At 40.5% G+C, this 21,565-nt stretch overlaps 1 protein-coding gene across 7 annotated transcripts in view; it reads right to left on the bottom strand.

The window, feature by feature from the left end:
• The window catches only part of LOC131663193 (neurobeachin), a 133,012-nt gene extending 112,557 nt beyond the window's left edge, over positions 1-20,455 (bottom strand). For 6 of the 7 annotated variants that reach the window (XM_058933400.1, XM_058933402.1, XM_058933401.1 and 3 more), the window contains exon 1: positions 18,932-20,455. In XM_058933400.1, the coding sequence (XP_058789383.1) occupies positions 18,932-19,138 (207 nt within the window). In that variant the 5' untranslated portion in view covers positions 19,139-20,455. The remainder of the gene's footprint in view (positions 1-18,931) is intronic. The other variant, XM_058933404.1, reaches the window with a different exon arrangement.
• Positions 20,456-21,565: the final 1,110 nt, after the last annotated feature.

Raw genomic sequence — 21,565 nt, 5'->3', positions numbered from 1 at the left:
GAGAATGTTGCAGTGTCACGTAGCTCTTTTTACATGACCACTCATATCTCGTTGCATTACGCTTTTGCGCGCCTGCTCTTTCGCGCGCGCATGCATGCAAGTACGTGGGCGACTATGCCGTCGCCTACTTTCTTTGCTTTCCCGGGAACAGCAAAGTTCAACATTTCACTGAATTATCCGACCACGACACGTCGCAATACCCCAAATCAACTTTATATAAGAAATGAGGATTACAAGTCGTTTTCAAATTCAGTCCGACGGGCTGATTGGATAACAAGAAAAAATACTCGAATGAGTAGTGCGATGTATAAACAAGCGCAGCGCGCGAGAGAGAATTTGAGAGCAATAGAAGGCTCTCTTGAAAAAAAGTGTGTCAAGTATGATCGGATTTGCATTTTGCAGCGACTTGAGTTTGATGGAATGAAGCGTGGGCTTTGATGTAAAGCCGTTGGCAAGTACTACGAACGCAAGTTTAGTCAGTCTTGCGAGTAGGCCGGAGGCTCGACATCGACACTCGCCGCGCCTAATTATAACAATAAATATTGATCGTGCATGCCTCTACTAATAACACCCTTTTTTCTTGTGCTTGTTCGCGATTCAATTTCACGCCTGGTATATCTTGATTTGCCTCCGTCCCCCACCACCCTGTGCTCTCGGAATTCTATACTTGCATGATTCGCTTCGCACAAATACCACCTATACAAGTGCTTTCCCGTCGAAATCTATCACATCCATTTGTCCATTCCTCATTGTGATTACTAATAATGCCGACTTGTCCACTATTTCAGATATTAACACGAATGTCCAATTATTTACGAAAAGTTATCGAATAAGTGCTTCAAATTATTACCTTATTGTGCGTTAAAACAGCGAATAATAAATAAAATGTCATTAAATTTACCATTGAGATGTGAGCACATGACATTTCTTTAAAAATTTTTTTAACTGCGTGGGATTCTGTGCAAAGTTTATTTTACCTCTGCTTAAGCGAGACACTGCAAAAGAAACAAAAAAAAAACTTAGAAACGCTTGAAGAGGAACGGTTCGTTACACACGTACCTAAATCCCAGCAGATCTAAAAAAACTTCTGAATCTTACGTAGTTTACCAAGCTTACATAAATTTGTAATGCTCTAACCTGGTTAATGTGTGAATAGAAGTTCGAAACGTCTGTTAATATTGCAATGCAGGCTGAAATAGATGAGTTAGACTATTGTAACTCTGAAAAAATATTTCGACTAGATTTTTCCAATTTCCGTTTGTCATTTGGTGCAACCTAAGATACATCATTATATTTCTGACTAACTTTTACTTAGATTTGTCACTTTGGAAACCATATATCGTTCTGACAACGAAGTCGAGCGCATTAACTTAGAATTGACAGAAATAGTTAAGCCTAGTTGTAAAGTAAAAAATGAGCTTACGACCAATGGCATTAAGTTGTTAAATATATGCAGTATTGAATAATTTGATAATTTTACCAACTGAACGTAGGGAACAATAAAATAATCTAATACTAAACATCGACATTAACATACACATTAATACGTATATACGAGTACCTTACTCTAGTAAAGTCCGTAATGGAGCTGTTACGTTGAATAGCCATACGCGTTGAAACACGCTGGGTTTCCAATACGAAAATTTCAATAGCACGGGTACCACTAGTACTGTTTGCGAACAGTATGCAGCAGCTTGACCAAAAATTAAACCAAAGAGCAAATATCTAATTAGGATTTACTTAATTTAATGAAAGACACTTCTCGCATCTACATACCTATCCGTAAATACTTTATTAATGAAAAGCTTTATAATTTTTCAAAAAACGCCATCCCATTTTATATGGGATATTTCGAGGAAAATTTTATATCACGAAATTCCAGCTGGATTCATGAATAAAGGCGAATAAGAACGCTCTGTACAAATAAAATTAAATTCTCTGCGTGTGTGTCAGTATCGTGAAAAAATTCAAAGCAGCAGCAACAGCGGCGTTGGCTTTTCTAAATTAAATGCATGAATAAACCTATGGTGGATGAAATTTGTTTTCATACATTTATGTAGAATATGCATTTGAAATATATATTCTACTCACGAAGAATGCGATATCAAGTTGCTCGTGCTTTTTATTTTGAAAATTATGTAAGAACCGTCGAAATCGAGCTGAATGTAATAGCAGAAATAGGATCCGGGCACAGACGGAGAAAGAATGCGAATAAAAGGCTAGGTTAGAAGCGAGCAGCGAGATAGGACCTGCGGTGAGAGAAACAGTATACTGTATCGCGGCTTTATGAAAAGTCGGCTTAGAGTCGCGGCGAAGAAAGACAAGTAAGAAGAGGAAGGCGAAAGGAATTTAGCGATAGAGTTAAACAGAGAAAAACAGCATCGCAGATGAAAAAGAAGAAACGTCGAGAGCCGAAGGAAGTGCGCGCCTCTCGGCACGCGAGCACGCCAGAACCTCCACGAACTTGCTAGAAAGTCAAGTTTTACGAAACGTTTGATCTTGTATCTTGCCAGCCGGCTTCTTGCTCGCTACCAGCCAAAGCTTTCTATTTGCCGCTTGCAAATATTTATTCATTTCTCACGTGCTCAAAAAACTAAACTCTTTCATTTTGACGCAATTTTATGGATTTTTGATGATTTACTCGAGCAGATCCTTTTCCTCGTCAATCTCAACTCCAGTAGAATCTTGGATGTAGTAAGGCGAATTATTTTTCGTTGACACAAGTGTAAACTCAAATGGACTGCATTAGGTCTGACTACATTTCTTGTTGTAACAATACCTATCAGCTAAACTAAAACGATTCAAAGCAATATCTCTGTTTTAATCTGCTAGGAGGTAGTTTGCATGTTTAACGGAAGGTAGAAGATTATGCCATCACTGTATACTTGTTGAAAGAGAAATTTTAAGGAATACGCAATCAACAAGAAAAAAGCAATCAGGTATATTCTAGACTATGACGATCAGCTTTTCAGGGGTAGGTTTCGGATTTTCTTGAAACTTGGTCTACATATTGCCTATATGGTAGTGTATTAAAGTATGGATTATTAGATCATTATAATAATTATATCAAAAGTTATAAACAATTAAAAATTTTTGATGAAAAATGTTCAAAAATTTATATCTCTGCAACCATTGAAGTTATCGAAGCGAATTTTTTTTAAATTACACATAAAAGGGTGTACTTTGACGATATTAAGCGAAGAATACTTTAATATCAATTTTTTCAAAAGTTATTAACAATTGACCATATCTCAAAAAGTGTTATTTTTATTTTAAAAATTCTTTTTTTATTGAATTCCTTGACATTTTATCTTTAAGAATCCGTTTTAAAATTCATCGAGTGATTATTACATGCGACACAGTGAGCGATAATAATGGACGCTGACAGGCCCTACGACGCCGATAAGTCGGTAAGTTTGGTAGCAGCGCCGACGCACGGCCGAACGAGCGTCGTAGAGCCTGTGAGCGTCCACTATTATCGTTCACTGTGTCGCATCTAATGAACGCTCGATGAATTTTAAAACGGATTCTTAAAGATAAAATGTCAAGGAATTCAATAAAAAAAATTTTTTTAAATAAAAATAACACTTTTTGAGATATGGTCAATTGATTAATAACTTTTGGAAAAAATGGTATTAAAGTATTGTTCACTTAATATCTTCAAAGTACACCTTTTTATGCGTAATTTAAAAAAATTCGCTTCGATAACTTCAATGGTTACAGAGATATAAATTTTGGAAAATTTTTCGTCAAAAATTTTCAATTGTTTATAACTTTTGATATAATTATTATAATGATCTAATAATTCATATTTAAATACGCTACCATATAGGCAATATGTAGACCAAGTTTCAAGAAAATATAAAACCTACCCCTGAAAAGCTGATCGTCATAGTATGGAATGTGCTATCAACGAATGCGTGCGGCAAAGGCATATCTGGCGAAAGAGAGAGAGACAGAGAGAAAGAGAGAGAGAGAGAGAGAGAGAGAGAGAGAGAGAGAGAGAGAGAGAGAGAGAGAGAGAGAGAGAGAGAGAGAGCACAAATAAGCTAAAGCCGTTTGGGCAAACGTACGCGTGGGTTAAAAGGCAAGAGAGCTAGCAAAAGAGATGCAAGGCAGCAGCGCAGGTGGTACATGTGACCGCAACGGGTATCGTCAGTGAGAGTCAATTACAACGGGACCGCAACTCAATTAATAGCTCGTCTACTGATTCCGTTCCACGTGTGCGCGGCTACACCTATGCCGATACGCGTGAGTTGCAAGTTATAGCTCAATGTCAGCTTGGACCACTTGACAAGTGATGAGCACGTATCTATTTACGTAGTAAGCGCGTCTCCCTCAATCCTTATCCTGCTTCATGCTACTGCGTTACCTATCTCTGGCTGGCCCAACTCACATCTGCTCGCACACTCACAATGCACTTTCTTCTAAACGCCTGCAGCTTGGATCTGAACCCGCTAATTTCTTTATATTTTTAACAAACTATTCACAACTTTCACTGTCTCAACATCTTTCTCCGCTTTTATTCAAGACTTATCAAATTATTCTTTTATACTTATATCAATCAATTCGTTGAATTTATATTCAAATCACGAATAAAATATTCCTATATATCTTTAGTGTGATAAAAACAGTCATCAATTTTCTGACCTCGTATACTTTGAAAAAGTAACATAAGTATTAACTTTATTGATGACTAAGGATCTGACTCAGTATTTTTATTTAATAGCATTTATCAATCAAACTGACCACAAAACTTGAAGCTACGCCCTTTCGTTATAAATATTTTATATAAAAGTGATCTTTCCACGACAGCAAATACCTTAATATAGTATTGAAAACTAAATTTATTGACTAAAAATAATAAAAATGGACATTAAATTAGTATCTCTACAAAATACCATATGAAATAACTATTGTTTTAGAAAATATAAATGGTTTCATTCACTATTATTTTTTATACTTTTCATATTTTCATAAAGTTAAATCACCGTAATCGCCGCAACATTTTTGTTTACCAAAACGTTTCTTATACTTCTTTATTCAAACCTGTAATAAATTAGAAGTTCTTTCCATGTTTCAAACTCGAAAATACATCTTTGTTGTTAATCCATAAAAAAATTATGGAAAAACTCAACGCAATATTTTTAGAATTTAACGCTGATGCATTTTGTAATGTTCTTTTTAAAATTCAATTAAAACAATGTTTACCTATTAAATATTAGTCGTCGTTTGTTAAAGTATTTGAATATGAAGGTATTTAGCTGCAGAGACTCGAATAGCTCACTTTCATTTGAACAAGCGAAAAAAAAAGAGCTGTAGCGTTGGGAGTTAGAAAGTGGATTAAGATACTATTTAATTGCTAACCGCGAGAATCTTCTTTACGATCTTTCATTCCCGGACTATTCACTTCACACACCCGACGACTTGATACTATATATCTTTATTAAGTATCTTAAAAGCAGAGATCTCAGATGTGATTACTGTTGATAAACGAGCTCAGAAATTAATTCAAGAGAAAGAGGCTACTTAATTTTAAATACGAAAATAGAACAGTCGCTAGAAAGGACTGATAATCATCTGAGCTCAAAAATGGCGTTTTAGTTTGTGGTTTAAAAGCAAATATCAAGTCATAGGTAAATATTTGATGTGATAAATTTGCTGAGCTTTGTACAATGCTGCATATAGTATGCTTATTAGAAATGCATACGAGAGAGCAAACAAAATTCAATTTAGGATGATCGTGAAGCACTACGTACGTTACGAAAAGGTGTGAGCTTATCCGAAACACATGAAAATGAAGAAAAATGGAGAAGACAGGTTTAAAGATAACGACATATAATGTAGGTTGCCGATAGATAAGTGGTAAATCTGGGTTAGTTATATCAATAAGGCAGCTCGTAAGCTCGGGTGCATGCATTCATATTCATTTTTCAGACAGCCTCGCGACGCGTGATACGCGGAGCGAGCGAGGAAAGGCGAGAGCGGCATATAGCAACGACGCGTAGAGGCGTTTCGTCAGGCGGAAAAGTCAAATGGCGAAGTGGCGGCGTGTACGTGTAGCCGTGAGCTTTACCTCCGGCTGAGCGACCTGCAGCTCCGAAACGGATAATAAATCACGTATCGCCGCTCAGTCCTAAGTTCGCTCGGCGTGCGTTGCATTCGTCATAAGACAGCATTCACCACAGCTGCAGAGTTGCTCGTCGTTGTAGACCTTATTTTTGCCAAGTCGACAATGGAAACATACGGGCCACGAGCTATTGCGCCATGCGCACGCCGAGCGCAGCGACAACGGCAACAGACGGCGCGAGATGAAGTTTTCTTTGTTCGCCAAAGTCAACATTTACTTTGTAATCTGCTTTGCGCGCGTACTACACGGCCTCGCAGCAGGATGACGTCGAGCACCAGCCCTGCCCTCCCAACTCGATTGAACATAATTTCGTTCGGCTCATTCTCCCTCCGGCTAACGCAACTTCCATACTTTCACCCCATTTTTCAAAATCGAAGTCGATCGATACCCTCGTACCATTTTCTCTCCGACTTTGACTCAAGTGTCATACGGTATTGGTTTATTGGTGCTTGGGCATACTCGTATATTGATTATAACTAATAAACAACGCTGCTATATGCGGCAAGTGGCACGCCTATGGCAAATAAGGCGTAAGTTAATTGTTGTAAAGTGTGCTAGGGTGGAATGTCTAGCCATGTCTATTTAAAATGGAGCCACGCCGATAGATTAACATAGCTTCGCGTGCACAGGCTTGATCTGTCTGCCTGTCGATCTATCCGTTGGCTGGAATTTCCAATCGGTGCAACTGTACAGGCCAGTCCGCATCGGGTCAAGGGAGCATCGTTGCTGCTGCTGGCATTCATTCGTTGCCAGCTACACGGCCCCTGCTGCCTTTCACTAGTTTGTGCTTTCATTTCTCTACTCGGCTTTTTCGAAAGTAAGCTGCAACTCAGGCAAGGGCGAGCCGAGAGATAGTTTGGCACGAGTACCAACCTAGCGATCTTTTTTGCTCTTTCCTTTTTTTTACAAATAACAGATTTCTTTTTTTTTTTTTTTGCTTTAGTAGGGAGATAGGTGGATTGTCCGAATCACTTTGCGACACAACGTTTTTATTCTCTGAAGCAAAGCGAACGTCTGGTTTGAAATTGCAAGTGCTGTCTGGCTGCAATTTTATCAAGCGTTATCGGGCGTGAACTTAATGTAGAAATGCTCGTTTCGGTGAGAGCGAGCCAGAGAGAGGGAGAGAGATGGCAAACAAATGGGGCAGACGTGTCGCTGCCTGTCCATCAGCTCGAGCGAGCGCGTTTTCATCATGGCGATTGTTGAAACTGCGCGCCGGCGCTCGCACGATATCGCATCAACGCCAGTAAATGAGAAATTTTAAGTTGCGTCGCGCTGCGCGCAGTGTTAAGGTCAACACACGCTCCCTGGTGCGATGGACAATACGAATGCGCGCGTAACTATGCTATTCGCGTCACGAGCATGCACCTAGCCTGTCTCTCTCTCTCTCTCTTTCTCTCCGACTCGCGTGGCGCAAACGGGTTATTGGATGAAACGTGCGAACTGTGAGCCTCGACCTGCACGATATATATATACATAGAAAACCGCACGGTCCGGCGCTGCGCTGCCAAGACAAACAGGCAGTCTGAAAAACAATTCTACCACAGATCGTAGCTAGTGCCAAAAAATGCCCCAAGCCTTCCTTAATTGCATCTGACCTGCATACCAGCTCTCTGAGACTCGCGACAATCACGTCTTTCGATGTGACGAAGCTTCTAGATTTATTTATGGCCTTCTCCCGCGGCTATTCATCTCCCACGTCCTTCTCCCTCGATTCTCCTCCTCCCCTTCTATCTCTTATTCGTTCTGCCCCGCTTGCCAAGCAGCAAGGTTTCCTGCTTCCAATCATGATTCTCGCTTTCTTCACGCTGCTCTCAAATTTCACTTTGTATTTTAGATTCAAATAGACTCGCACAGTCTCTTCAACTCTCTGTATTCATTCCCCGCGAATATCAATTTCTTTCTCACGGCGAAATCAGTTATAAAAAAACGCATCGATAACAAGCGAGTCTGACCAAACGTACGTTGCACTACTTTTAACAGACAAAAAATCAATGATACTGATAACGATTACGGACGAGATGAGAGCTTAGCACGAGTGAACATGAATAACCAATGCGAATTTAATTCGCATATTCCAGCTTTGGTTTAATTCACATTGGTCAGGTCAAAGACGGGCAAGAATAATTACAGATAATTTTCGAAAATATTCAAAGTATGCTTCGACATTTGCTCACAAAATCACGTACAAAAAAGAAAAATTTATAAAAGAATAAAGAAAGACTGGATTTTAATTTAATGACGAATTCATACTTGAAATAAATACAAAAATTGAATCGAAATAAAAATCAAATTGATTTTACATATGTAAGATTATAATAATCTAATAAAGAAAATTGGAATATCGGCATAATCAAGTGCTAGAATTACAAACTTACCTTGTTGAACTCTAGATATGTTTTAGACGATCACACTGAGCGAGCCGAAGTTTCAAATTTCCCCTCTCTCGTCCTCTTCTAGGTTTTCCCTCTCTCGCGTTTCAGAGACTGTGGAGCGTAGCATATTTTTTGGCTTTGTCGCCAATGGCAGCGATTAGCCTGCTGTCCCGCTTGCAAACCTTTTCAACCTTCGGGCATCTTTTATCTTGTTAATGAGATCGGAAAACTATTGCTTTCGATCTTTTAAAAAATGTTTCACGGAATTTAATCGATACTTTCAATTAATCTCAATGAAACTTGAAGAATTCAAAGTTTCGTTTTGTCATAAGGTTTATACCACGTCAGAAAAGGAAATCTATACATATCTTTCCACCGTACAATACATGAATTTAATTCGATTGATGGCTTATATCGTCTTTAAAATTCTAATTTTTGCAGAAGATATGTCAAGTCCTTTTCGCTTATAGTATACACTCATATACATCAATGATTAGACTAAAATATTTAGTTCCAAGAGATGTGCGTCTCATTTCATTTCGAATAGCAAAACAAAAAAAAGTCTAAATCAAACATCCAGATACATTTGGCTCGTCAGAGAGTTCTCATTTTCTCGCGAGTGACGCATGATCGGTTATGAATTTTCCTTTGAACACGCTCAGCGTCTTTGATGCAATAGTCGTAAGGTTACACCTCATGCGAAGGCATTAACGCATCATCATGAGACATACGAAAAAGAAAGGTAAGAAAAGAATATATAGCTCGTCACAACTGAAGATTTTATTTATTGCACATGCTGTTCGTTTTCATTATTTTGTCATGACTCTATATCTCGATTATTAACCATCCGAAACAGATATCCAGCACTCCATTATTCTCAATCAAGTACCGATCCTCATCGAGATAAGCATATTTATATGGAAGAATGACTGACGAGTGGACATCAATAGCCTTCTCTCTCTTTTTATCACTCAACATTCCTATTTCAGCTCGTTCGCAATGTATTTCCCATGCCGTCGATCAAATTGTACATAAAATGTTCGAGAGATTCGAATATCGAAATTCTCCGTGCACAGCTGCAGTCTCATTGTATTACTGCGGATTTAATTAGATTTCGAAACTACTTACAACTATTCTACACCTAGTTGGCCAAGCTGACAATACTTGTTGCGTTAACCTTGTAGGTTTGGCATGAATTGAGTCATTTGGGAATCGATTTGGAAGTGAATTAGATTGAAACTCCTTGTAGAGATTGTCCTATCGGCCTGTCATACACGTATTATTTGAACTGAAATCATCGAGATGGGCATCGACAACTTCGCTTAAGCAACTGCTAGTTCGAGATTGTAAGTGAGCAAAGCAAAAGAATAAGAGGCTATCAATGGAAATAGAATAGTCGCGTAATTGCCAACAATGAAGGTGGAAAAGATTTACGGTAAAGGAAACGAAGAATGGCACGAAGGATAACTACATTCCGTGAAATTACCTAGTGTATTGCTGCACATTTTCTTCGCGAGCTCGGCAAACCTCGAGAGAAAACGAATGGCACGAGGAAGCTCGTTCGACATGTAAGAGAGAGAAGGAGAGAGAGAGAGAGAGAGAGAGTGAGAGAGAGAGAACAACACAGAAAGAATAGAAAAGAAAAGCGCGCAGGGTTCACCATTGAAACAACTGGACAGCGTCCGAGTGCTGCTGGCTGTAGTGCTAGCAGCTTCCGTTTTCCTTCCCATGCTCCGTGCAAACACTCGCCCAAACGCCTACATACCTTACTTGTCTACGTATCTTTCTCCATTTTCTTTCTTTCATGCTCCGATGTATCTTCAATATTTGTAGAACAGTCGCCCCGTGAAACAAGAATAATCGCAGATAAAAAAATAGTTATTTTCATCGTTCATATCAATACTTTGGTATGAGTATTACTCTAGATTTATCGATGTCAGAATTTTTTTTTCCATTTTCGCTTTCGTTTTGTTGCCTTTTTTCACGTTTTTCTACAACTCTCACGTAAGTGAAGAAAGAAAGTAGTCGCGATGGCAACAAAATTCAAGTCACGCACCACGGTATCTGTAGAGGCTCCATACCTTCTCATATAAAGCATTATTCTGGCCTTTTTTACCAATAAAAGGTCCAAGTAAATCAAGAAACTCACAGCTGCGAATCGCATTGCTGCTATCACTCGAGTTATCGCTCCTTCGACTTCAAATCTTTCTACTCAATAAAGCATTACCCTTCACTACGACCTCAATTCCCATCAGTTTTTCTCGACTATCTGCGTTAGTTTCCCATTCATTACTTTGACTTTTTCTTTATGCTTTTTTTCCCCGAAAGTAAATTCATGAAAATAACGCGATTAAGTTTCCGCCATAATGTTCAAGCGCAGCTATTGTAACTACGATTTCAAATTAAGAAGAGAACAAGTTGAAAGAATTTACGAAAAAGAACAGCAGTAAATAGAAGGCAATTTGATTTCAATGAAGCACAAAACTGGCGCAGACCAATCAAGTTAATCGAGGCACGCGCACTAATTCGATAGGTAGCGTCTGATTGGCTGCGTTCCGCCGAAGCAAGGGTCGCGCAGCGGCCCCATGCGACCAATGAATAGGAATAGCTAAAGGTCCAAACAAATTGCACGCTCACACTGGCGCTCTCTTCTGAACAAGCAAAGACTGCTAGCTGGTGAACTATACCGCAATATCATTAATAATTTCCGCGCCACATGCGGCTATCACGCTTCGTTTCCCCATCGATTTGCCTTGCTTGAGTTGTCACTTTATTCTTCATCTATTTAACATCGCATATACAAAAACAATTCAGACGCGCAATCGATTATCCTATAAATTTTTATTTATTTTTCAAATCAAATCGACTAAGTTCACTATTTCCAGTTTTTCGAATACTTTTACTAAGAAGAATCAGCTCTAGAATTTCTATCAGATTTTCAACGAGTCGAAAATACATACGTCATCTCAACGTTATTCGATTAGTTTTGTAAAACTAGCTCTGCTACTATTAGGCACATAACAACTGACCCGTAGCCTTTAGGGGATTCAAGCTTGGAAATGAAGAATTCACAAAGAAAAAGAGAGGGAAAGGAAAAGCAAGTGAGAGCATACAAGTGTGGAGCTATGTACCGATAGTGCCTTGTTACTGTCATTCTCGGAAGAACATTTTCGACGGGAACAGGGGAATGAGAAATGCAAATAAATAATAGAAACAAATAGCGGCAGATATAGAGGCAAGTGATTCGACGATACACCTTTTGCAGTTGGTCTTTTTAACAGCGCTAAATGCCAGCTGCTGGGCGAAAAGTGCAGCTGTGCAGTTTTTATGAAGCTAAAGAAAAAAGTTGAGCGACTATGCGGAGAGAGAGCCGAGAAGCTGGGATGGGTAGCGGAAAGATGAGACTGCGGAGATACCCAAGGTAAAACTTGGCTCTCCTTCCATCGGAACTTGATTTTCGTTTTACTTCGTTATGACAAGCCTCCCCGGATGCTTTGCTCCTTTACCAGCTAAATTCTTTCCAGCGAAACTTATTCAATGAAGCTTACGGCTTTTGAAAATTATCATGTGCCAAATTTTCCCTTAAATATCTCCCTCTCTCTCGCGCTCTCTCTCTCGCTCTCTCTCTCTCTCTCTCGTTTTCAGATCCCACTAGTAAACATGTTTCCACTCTTGGCAAAAGTTGCATTCAAATGTTTTTGTTAAATATTATAAACATTTGTAATTGACAAAAAAGCTGTCTTTTTTAAACTCTAGTGCATGGCATAATTTTTATAACGACTTAAAAAATTATATTATTAAACGAATTGCCCTGTAAGTGAAATTCTATAAATTATATGAGCGCCTCTTTCGAAATGTTCAAACATATATAGTTCTGTCGGCCTCGGGCTATTCAGGCCCAATTTACAACAATTTTCAAAGTCTTGTCAAGCCTCGAAGGAAGAATAAACAAAAATACACCACCAATGCTCGCATCAACGCTTTCGTAGTATTAACAGGCGCGCGGTCTGATTAGTGAAGTTATGTCGTTACTTATCTATTGGAATCTTAGTTTTTGAGACGCAGAGAAATAAAGGATGTAACTTTGATCATTAGGGAAGAGGCGCTCATACGATTATCATAGAATTTCGCTCACAGTTAATTTCGTGCAATCACGTAATTGCGTTTTGCGATACACCTTTTCGATCTGGATATCTCTTAGAGTGTAAGCGACATACCGATATGTTTCTGGAGGAGCGTTGTAAAACCGACTTTTGCTCTTAGTTGCAAGAATGAATTATACTAACCGGTATAGGTATTTATTCGAGCTTAAAAAGTCAAATTATGGAAAATTTAGATTACAACGTCTTGGTACGAGCTGATGACGCTCATCCTTCTTTGTATGGGCAGAAGCTTACACCAAAAAAGTAACGTACGCATGTTGAGGAAAATTTTTATTTGTCGACTAAGGCTGACAAATCAATGCGTGGTTGTATATGTACTGGTATCGATTGTACATACATTTTACATGGGACATTTTCAATATCACGTGTGCGTACAGTGCGTCATTCACGACTCTTCATGCCGGCATGAAAAAAATAACGACAACGGAAAGAACTACGTAAGTTTCAATGAAATGCAAATTCAATAGCACGATTGTCAATATTATCTTCCTTGCACTATGTGCTGAAAATATTCTTTTAATTACTTGAATTATGGAATAACGTTTCTTACGACCTGTAATATTAGCACCCATTTGTTGCCAAGCCGGGCAGTTCGACACAAAGTGAAAGAACAAGAACGCGCGCTCGCTGATAGTGTGCAAAAGTTGGGTACGAGAAGCGGTAGCGACTTCGTCTATTCTCTTTTTAAACCTTGAAGCTTTGAAAATTATGGTAAACTAAATCGAGTTGAACCGAGGTCCTATATACAGTCATTTGGTTCAATTTAACTAGTCAAACATATTTCTTGTCGATTTAAATAAATTAATGATGACAAAAATTTAATTGTTGAAGACATATAATTTTATATATATTTAACCTCATTTTGGATCTGCCATTTTAATTATCTATTTCTACTCCCAAAATTGGATTTAACATCTTTGAAAAACTTTTAACACTAAATTTCAATTCCTAATTTTAACAAAGTTATTCAGACACGTACATATATATGATTCGTTATTAGTTATGGAGTTAAAAATAACCTATTACTCGAATAAACTTTTGTTTTTTTGTAAAAAAATAACTCTTGTACTTGAAGTTGCAGTCTGGTCAAGTCAATAGCCGTAAAATAATTGAGCATTTCAAAGAGAGAGAGAAAGAGTGAGTGAGAGAGAAAGGAATTGGAACACGAGTGCGAGCTTCAAACAATGAGGGTATATGTGTGCCGACCAGTAAATGAGACGTTTGCGATCAACAACCAGCAGCAACAGAGAGACCGAGTCAATGGAAAGTTCTTGCGCCTATAGCGCCGTTCTGTTTATTCAAACTTTAATTAATGCCACAGTGAGCCACTAGAAAATTCAACCTTTTCATCAGCAAGTCTATTTTGTCGCTTTCATTTTGAAGCTAACTTCAAACTCATTTTAGTGGTTGACCGAGTTGAAGCGGAACGAGAACAAAATTAACTCAATGGAATGCGCCTTTTCCTGATTCTCAGCGACATTATACATAATTCTCTTTGAGCTACCTGTCTAGTGCTATTTTTGAATTTTATGCAACATCGAATTACGATTTGTTAAACGTTGCACTTGAAAAGTTATTTGACTTCTATCTCAGGTTGTTTAACCTCCAGATTTACCTGTAAAAATGTTGAAATTTCAAGTTCCTCTCTAAGCCTGATATTCGATAAGTAATAAAAGTAAAATGAGTTGAAATTGAACTCTCACAAATAGGCTTTCTATTTATCTTAGTTCTTTTAATTCTTCATTTTTAGTTCAAATTAAAGTATATTATTGAGTTTTGGTATTACCATTAATCTACATATTCTTGTTTATGTACGATTAGTGAAAGCAAATTTATTGTCAATATTAATTAATATCGACGAACTCTAACGTACTTAATCCTCACTGAATAATTATATACACAGATTTACGTGGATTATTAATTAATCCTTTGTAGCTAAAAGCTTTAGTTTGTAAAATAATTACATTTTAAGAATAATATGGATTGAATGATCTTTCGTACAAATTGTATATGCGTTCAAGTCACAAGACTAATGTAATCACATTGAATCATTGAATCCGAGCGATTCAATGATTTAATGCGAGCATCAATTACATAGGATTCAACAGAGGATCAACAGTGATTGACATCGAATGATCTTCCAGCTGAGTTGTCGCGGGGCTGCAATAATGACGATGGGGGAAAGGAAAATTGGAGTAAGTAGATGAAGCCGAAAGATAGATAATATACCTTAATGCTCGAAATCCGGAGAGCGGATAAAAACTGTGGGAGAGTGTGTGCGCGCGAAGATGACGAAAAATTGGATAACTTTTGAAGGGGACGTAGAGTTGCATCGATTTTGAAAGAGAGATAATGACTGCACTGAAGACCATAGAATTAAAACGACTGAGCTTTCTTTTTTCTTCTTGAACTCTTTTACTTTTTCAGCGGCGTTCTTCTTCTATAGCATACCAGCAGAGCCTATCTCTAACTATATTTCTTCTGTATCCTGCCTGTCACTTTCTCTTCTCATGTCTTCCCGTGCCCTGCCTCCCCGCCGTTTCCTCTCTCCAAATCCTTCTTATCTAAGTGGGCCTACGATTCAACTATTCGTTGGCGGAAATGTTTTACGCCAGGATTAACTTATTTTATTTGACTTCCGCTCCTTTGTTTACGATCCTTTTCGGTTGTTCTACCAGCATCTCTTTTGCTGTTACACGCAACCAGCAGTGAGTTGGAAAACATGTTGAGGAAAATGAAAAAAAATATATTTGCGAGGTTTGCGCTTGAATGGTCGAATCTTCTTTGAAGTGAAGCGAAGTGTACCGGTGTGTGCTGATGTGTACGAGTGAAGCAAGAATCCAAGTTTCGTTGACCGACTTAACAAAAAGTCTCGAGAGAAGCTATGCAAGAGCACAGCGCAGCGGGGAAATACCCAAGCGCGGTAGCACAGACACGCGCAGGAGGAAGGGCTGAAATAACCGAAGGGATGCAAAGGGGCAGCAAGAGAGGAGGAGAGAGACAGAGAGCAGCAGGAACAGTAAAAGCAGCCGGAGACTTAGGGGCGTCGCGCTTCGAGATTTCTCAGGGGACGCGAGGTCGCGCGATTCCTTAAGCTAAGAGGTCGATTTTAAAAATGACTTGGAATTGGGATCGAGCAACGGACAATGGAGCATTATGCGCCTTTTCTAGGTCAACTCTTGCGAGAAATAATTCACCAACGATGGCTTGCCGGTGGCGGCAGCGCTAGCGGGTTACGTGCAATGCCTTTGAATTTCACGATGATTTTATTCGCGCTACTACTAACCTCTTGGCTTTGTCATTGTCCCGTATTGAACACATATGTTTAAGGTGTACGCTTTCACGGAGCAAGGAATGTGTTATCAGATATACGTCTTTGAGTGGTCTTGCTGAAACGTAATGAAATTGATGAGCCTCATTCGTCTCTGCCGAGCAAATGAACATGGAATTCAATTCGCCCGAGACAAGCGTTCGACATTAGGTCGTCGCTGTGAGTAGGTGTCCTCGGCAGTGTTAGCCAATTGTCACAATGGCGCCTGTCACTAGTTCATGCGGTTAGACCAAAGGACATTCGGATCTTTGGGAATTGCGGTTGGAAATTGATTTCAAACGAGAGACGCCCGTAGCTAGTTCTGCTCTGCCGTCTCGTGGTCCTGTACCAGCGTCTCTATATCTTCTCTTCGTTCGTAATCGATTCACAAAATTTTACAAAGCGTTCTCGGTTTTCATACAACTACCAAGTTTTCTATCAACAAGCTACGTATACGATTTATTTCGATGCTGTATCCGTCCACTTTCAGTTTATTTCGAACAATAATAATCAAACATTTGATAGCATTATCGTTGCACGTGATCAGCGATATGTACATAAATTATTGTAATAATTATTATTAATAGGTAAATCTTCCGCTCCAGCCTGGATCCGTGAGAGTAAACTCATAAATGTGGAAAGTTCTATCTGGCTAGCATATGTGCGCGATTTACGCACATATGCTTTCGCACGTATCAAACAAGCAGGCTTAGACAATTATAGAATTTAATAACGCTTATTGATGAACTTGCTAGAAAATACATTGACTTGCACAGGCAGAAAATTGTATAATATTCAAGATATGTCTTTACCTTTTATTTCTAATCCCATACAGTCGTACGAGTACTTAAAAGGTTTTATAACAGCTTACTTTTGCGTTTTTTAAATGCAAGTACGGGAGACTGTATTACATAACATATTTATATATTAATATCTTCGCACGTATACGTAAGTGTATGCATGCGTGTTGACATATTACATTTTATCATCGCAACGCATCGCAATAAGATGAAAACTTCGAAGCATTGTTTCAGTCCAATATGCATGCGTACTTTCAACAGATAGAATTAGTTAGTTTATTTATTTCGCGTTAATGTTCTTTCAAGTAACCAAAATGTTGCTGAGTAGTACTTAAATATGGTTTCTCAATGATAAATATTTTTTCTGAAATTGAAACATAATATTGCAACTTTTACATATCTGCAGCAACTTTGGATGATAATTTTATTCGTAGTTCAATTTATTAATTTAATTTAATAAAATTTAGTTTCGAGTATATATATCGTTAGTTGTAATAGATTGAAGTGATAGAAAATACTATAAAAAATGTGGTAGTACAAGTTATGTATTATAATTGTTTTTCTTATACAGTGAAGTAATCAAAGCAAATAAATTATGACATACCTGATAATGAAGACGATGATTGAACATGAAAAATGCGCGTAGAAAACATAAATTGATAATATTTGTCAAAGTAAATGAAACAAGCCGGTAAATAAATCGAAATAACTAATCCAGTTTCATTTTATCACTCATTATAATTTTTTTGGATGATTCTGAATAAAAATAAATATCGATAAAGAAAACAGTAGAAAGGTTTACTAGAATATGAATAAAGACAAGTAGAAAATTATACGTTAAACTGTTGATTTATTAGAAGTTTTGACATTCAACAGGATTACAATATAAGTACAATTTGCAATGACATTTCCAAGACCATGTACATTTTTATATTAAATTTGTAGTTAAAAACATGTGCCGCATTGAATTTCATCGAAAAAATGATTTTTTTTTTTAGCATTAAAAAGTTCAGCTCGATTGATCAAGGCTAGTAATAAGTATCTAGTGTAACTTGAATATTACTTTGGATTTGAACATTAACACTGTTTTACAATGATGGATTGTTATAATTATGTAAAGTAAATTTTATAAAATGTTGAAAAATTGTTTTATGATTGAAAGCATCTTTTTCAACGGAAACATTGAATTTGCGAGTTATTGTAAGTTAGCATAATGGATGGAAATTATCTAGATTATTGTATTGTCGAGTGAATGAATACGACCTTGATTAGGCGCATAAAATATAATATATTGAATAAGTCAATCTTCTACATAATTTTTAAAAGTAAATGAAAGTTCTTTAGCAATGTCCGACAGTTCTTAAATGTAGAGAAATGAATCTTTGAGAAATAGATAAAATCTTAAGACCCAATGATACTGAGAAAAATAAAAATAAATCTACGTGTTATTATCTCTCCAACTATTTAGTGCTTGTGATCACTCGAAAACTGTTTGCTGAGCAACGAAATCGTGGAAACAGAAGGAGAAGGAAAAGCAAAGTACATCTTCAGTATGAGAGTTCATTCCTCTGGACGCTTTGAAAACTGTGTTCCCTTTCACGCTTGCCGCAGCGATTTGTAATTGACGTCTAGTCGCAGTTTCCCGCGGCTGTATGCTTTCTTTTCTCTTTCTCTCTCTTTCTACTTTCCTCTCTTCCTCATTCGTCCTCTATTGCACGACAGCACGCCTTCCGAGCATTATGCCTTGGGCGATCTCGTTTAAAAGTGCACGTCGAAATTAATAAAAGCAGCCAGTAGAATTAACAAGCTTTCCCAAGTGCTGATCTAAGCTTCTGCTTGAAGCCTTTGCAGCTTTCTTCGTGGTCTGCTAATTGAATCTTGAATGCACTTGCACTTTCATAGTTGGAGATACTTTGTATGTTTGTAATTGTTTTAAGGGTGGCAAACAAATGTGAAAAAAGTCGAGTAAGAACTGCGGGTTGGTCCTGATAATCCGGCGATTGAGCGCAGCATCGAGATCGGTAAAAGTTTTGTTAGAGAGAGATAGAGCATGGAATCAGTCTTTTGATATTTGAAAGAACATTAACACGGAGTTGGTAGGCTGGATAAAAGCGAGCGGTGGTGGTCGATTTAAGGAATAGAGTCTATCTTACCGAGAAAGCTTTGAGGAAGACGAGGCACTGTATGATGCCCTCCATCGTATCTCCCGATAGACAAAACGTACCGTTCAGGTGATGGCCTTTGCGGCCGATCACCGAGCAGAGGCTCGCTTGCACGAAAGAGTTCTGCGATCGCGAGGCCGCCGCGACAGCCGGCTGCTGCTTAGCTACACTGCCCATCAAGCGCTCCAACGAGTCCATTTTGCTCAGCCTTCTTCTTGCAGTAGCGCTGATCCGCTTATGCAAACCCACTTAATCGTCCGTTAACTGGCTGACGGCATCGCCGAGCCTTGCTCGAAAGGCAGCGGACCAACGGAGCGACCTTCGCTATTGCACACTGCGAGAGGATGGGATCGTCAGCGGTCTCGACAGAACGCGTTGACGCTTCCGTCGATCAGACGTACACGTGTTTGCCGAGCTGGGCAAAGGACTTTGGCTCGATGAGTAGCTCACCGCTGCCAGTATCCCTCTTCGCAAACAGAGAGTGCTCACTGCCCCTCGCGCTCCTCCTCGGACCCGCTTGTCGAGCGTTCGCTCGCGATCGAGACACTCGTCAGCATCAGTCGCAGCAGCGGAGACCGGAGGGAGACGCTTCTCTGTCCCTCTCTATCTGCTGCAGGCTCGTCGCCAAACTCGAGTCTTCTTCGCGGGCTGCGAATTGCGAGCACGCGCGCGCTCCTTTCTGCCTGTCGTTCATTCGGCGTCCATCCGACAAGGCCGCGCCAACTGCGCCAACTGATACTGCACTCAGGCGATCGAGTAGATCTTGGGCGAGGGCGGCGAGGCTTGGCTCGGATTCGCTGCGAGCTTGGTCGGTTCAACGATCACCGGGGCGGAGTAGCGTCTGAGCATGTCGCACACCTCGTAGCACAGCACGCATATGCCCAGTATGAGGAAAGTATCCATGTTTGCGGGACCGAGCTGTCGGAGTACGAGCGCTGCGAGCGACTTGCTGAGTTGCGCTGCCGATCGGGCGACCGTGCCGCCACCGGCAACTGGCACTGACAGCTTCGGCGATTTTCAGGCTTGATTGCTCCAAAGTATCACTGCCGCTGCTTCAGGCATTCATCGCCGCTCCGACCCCGTCAATCGATGAATAATGCAGCCGCGGCCAGCGGCGCGCGGCACGCGACCGAGCAAGAGAGAGAGAGAGAGAGAGAGAGAGAAAGGGAGGGAGGGAGGGAGCCGGTAACGATGTGGTGAGCTCAGCAGGCTGCGTCCACGTGTTCCCGCAGCTTGTACGGTAAGTGCATGGTGCGCGCGTCTGTCGTCGATTGGCAGAGTGGCTGGGACCAGTCGTGGCGAACGCACGCAAGAGGACGCCGCAGCGGCAGTACGACAAAGACGAGTCGTAGAGCGGTCGGCGAGAGCGAAGCTACTCGGGCCGCAAGTGGCGTGTGACTAGCGGATGGAAAGCAGACTGCGAGGGTGCGCCAGAACGAGAGCGAGATGCTGGGCGACGGCGCGGCGGCGCCGCCACCAGCACCACCCTCCCGACCGCCGTTCTCGCTCGCTCTCTCACGGCCCGCATCCGCCCTATCCCGAGCGGCGGAGGCGCGCGCAGCCGCGCTAGAGGGGCAGCGGCGGCAGCTCCGCTTGTCTACTGGCGCACTGCACTCGCGTTCGCGCTGACGCCACACTAGCTGCTCGCCTTGCTACTCGCCTCCTCGTGGCGCCTCGCACGGCTCACCACTGGAGCCTTCCTAGACCCGCGCCCCCGCCGTTCCTCGCTCAGTCTTCACCCTGCTCGCTTTTATAATTCGTCCCTCTATTGTCTCTGCTCCTCGTTTTTGCGCGCGCGCTCTCTCTCTCTCCCTCTCTCGCCAGATCAAGTCTGCTCTTGTCATCGTCGTCGTTGTTCGCCCGCTTTTCCCTTTTGACCGGCATATCTGCACTGCAATCTGCTCTGCCGCGACCACCGCCGCCCAACCACCTCTTTCCAGTTAATTTTTTACAGCCTCTCGTCGGCGCTTTATGGATCAATTAACAAATCATTAATTCGCCAGGCAGCCTGTAAATTCACTGCGCGGTCGACAAGAGGCATTCATCTTCTTGCAGGGCGCTGCTGCTGCTCTGACATTCCAGACCGATCAATTATAATCAAGCTGTTCTCGCTCTCCAATGCGAAGCACACCAAAAATCTTTTGTTGGCAATGCCCGTCGAAGCGAAAATCAAGTTAAGGTGTGAATGTTCAATTGGTGGAATAGCAAGTGATCAACACGTCGCGCGTTAACCTTTCGCTCGTTCATCTGCAAGCAATGCAGGTTAATTGGTGTGTGCCGGTGCCACCACTGCAGGCCGCGATGCACGTGTCGCTATCAATTATCAGAACAAAGCCCACGGAGATACCTGCGCCAAAGCAGAGCTCAATGCATGTCTATATGTATTGAAACAGCTTCGATAAGCGCTACATGCACCTTGTGCCCTCCGATCTGGCAATTCGATTATGGCATAGAGTATGGTTTGCAGCTGTCAGCGAACCTGCCGCGCACCTACTTTTGTCGAGTGCTCTTGGTAGTTCTCGCGAATACGGCTGACTAGCTTCCGCCACTTCATCGAGCAGCTTTGAAAATGTATGTACCTGAGGCTCCCGAGCACCGAGAGCACCGTGAAGAGCCAGATTATCA

Source organism: Phymastichus coffea, unplaced genomic scaffold, assembly GCF_024137745.1.
Source record: "Phymastichus coffea isolate CEN01 unplaced genomic scaffold, Cenicafe_Pcof_1.1 PCOF00031, whole genome shotgun sequence".
NCBI lineage: Eukaryota > Metazoa > Arthropoda > Insecta > Hymenoptera > Eulophidae > Phymastichus > Phymastichus coffea.
Note: the sequence above shows the minus strand (reverse complement) of the source record. Positions and strands in the feature narration are given on the sequence as shown.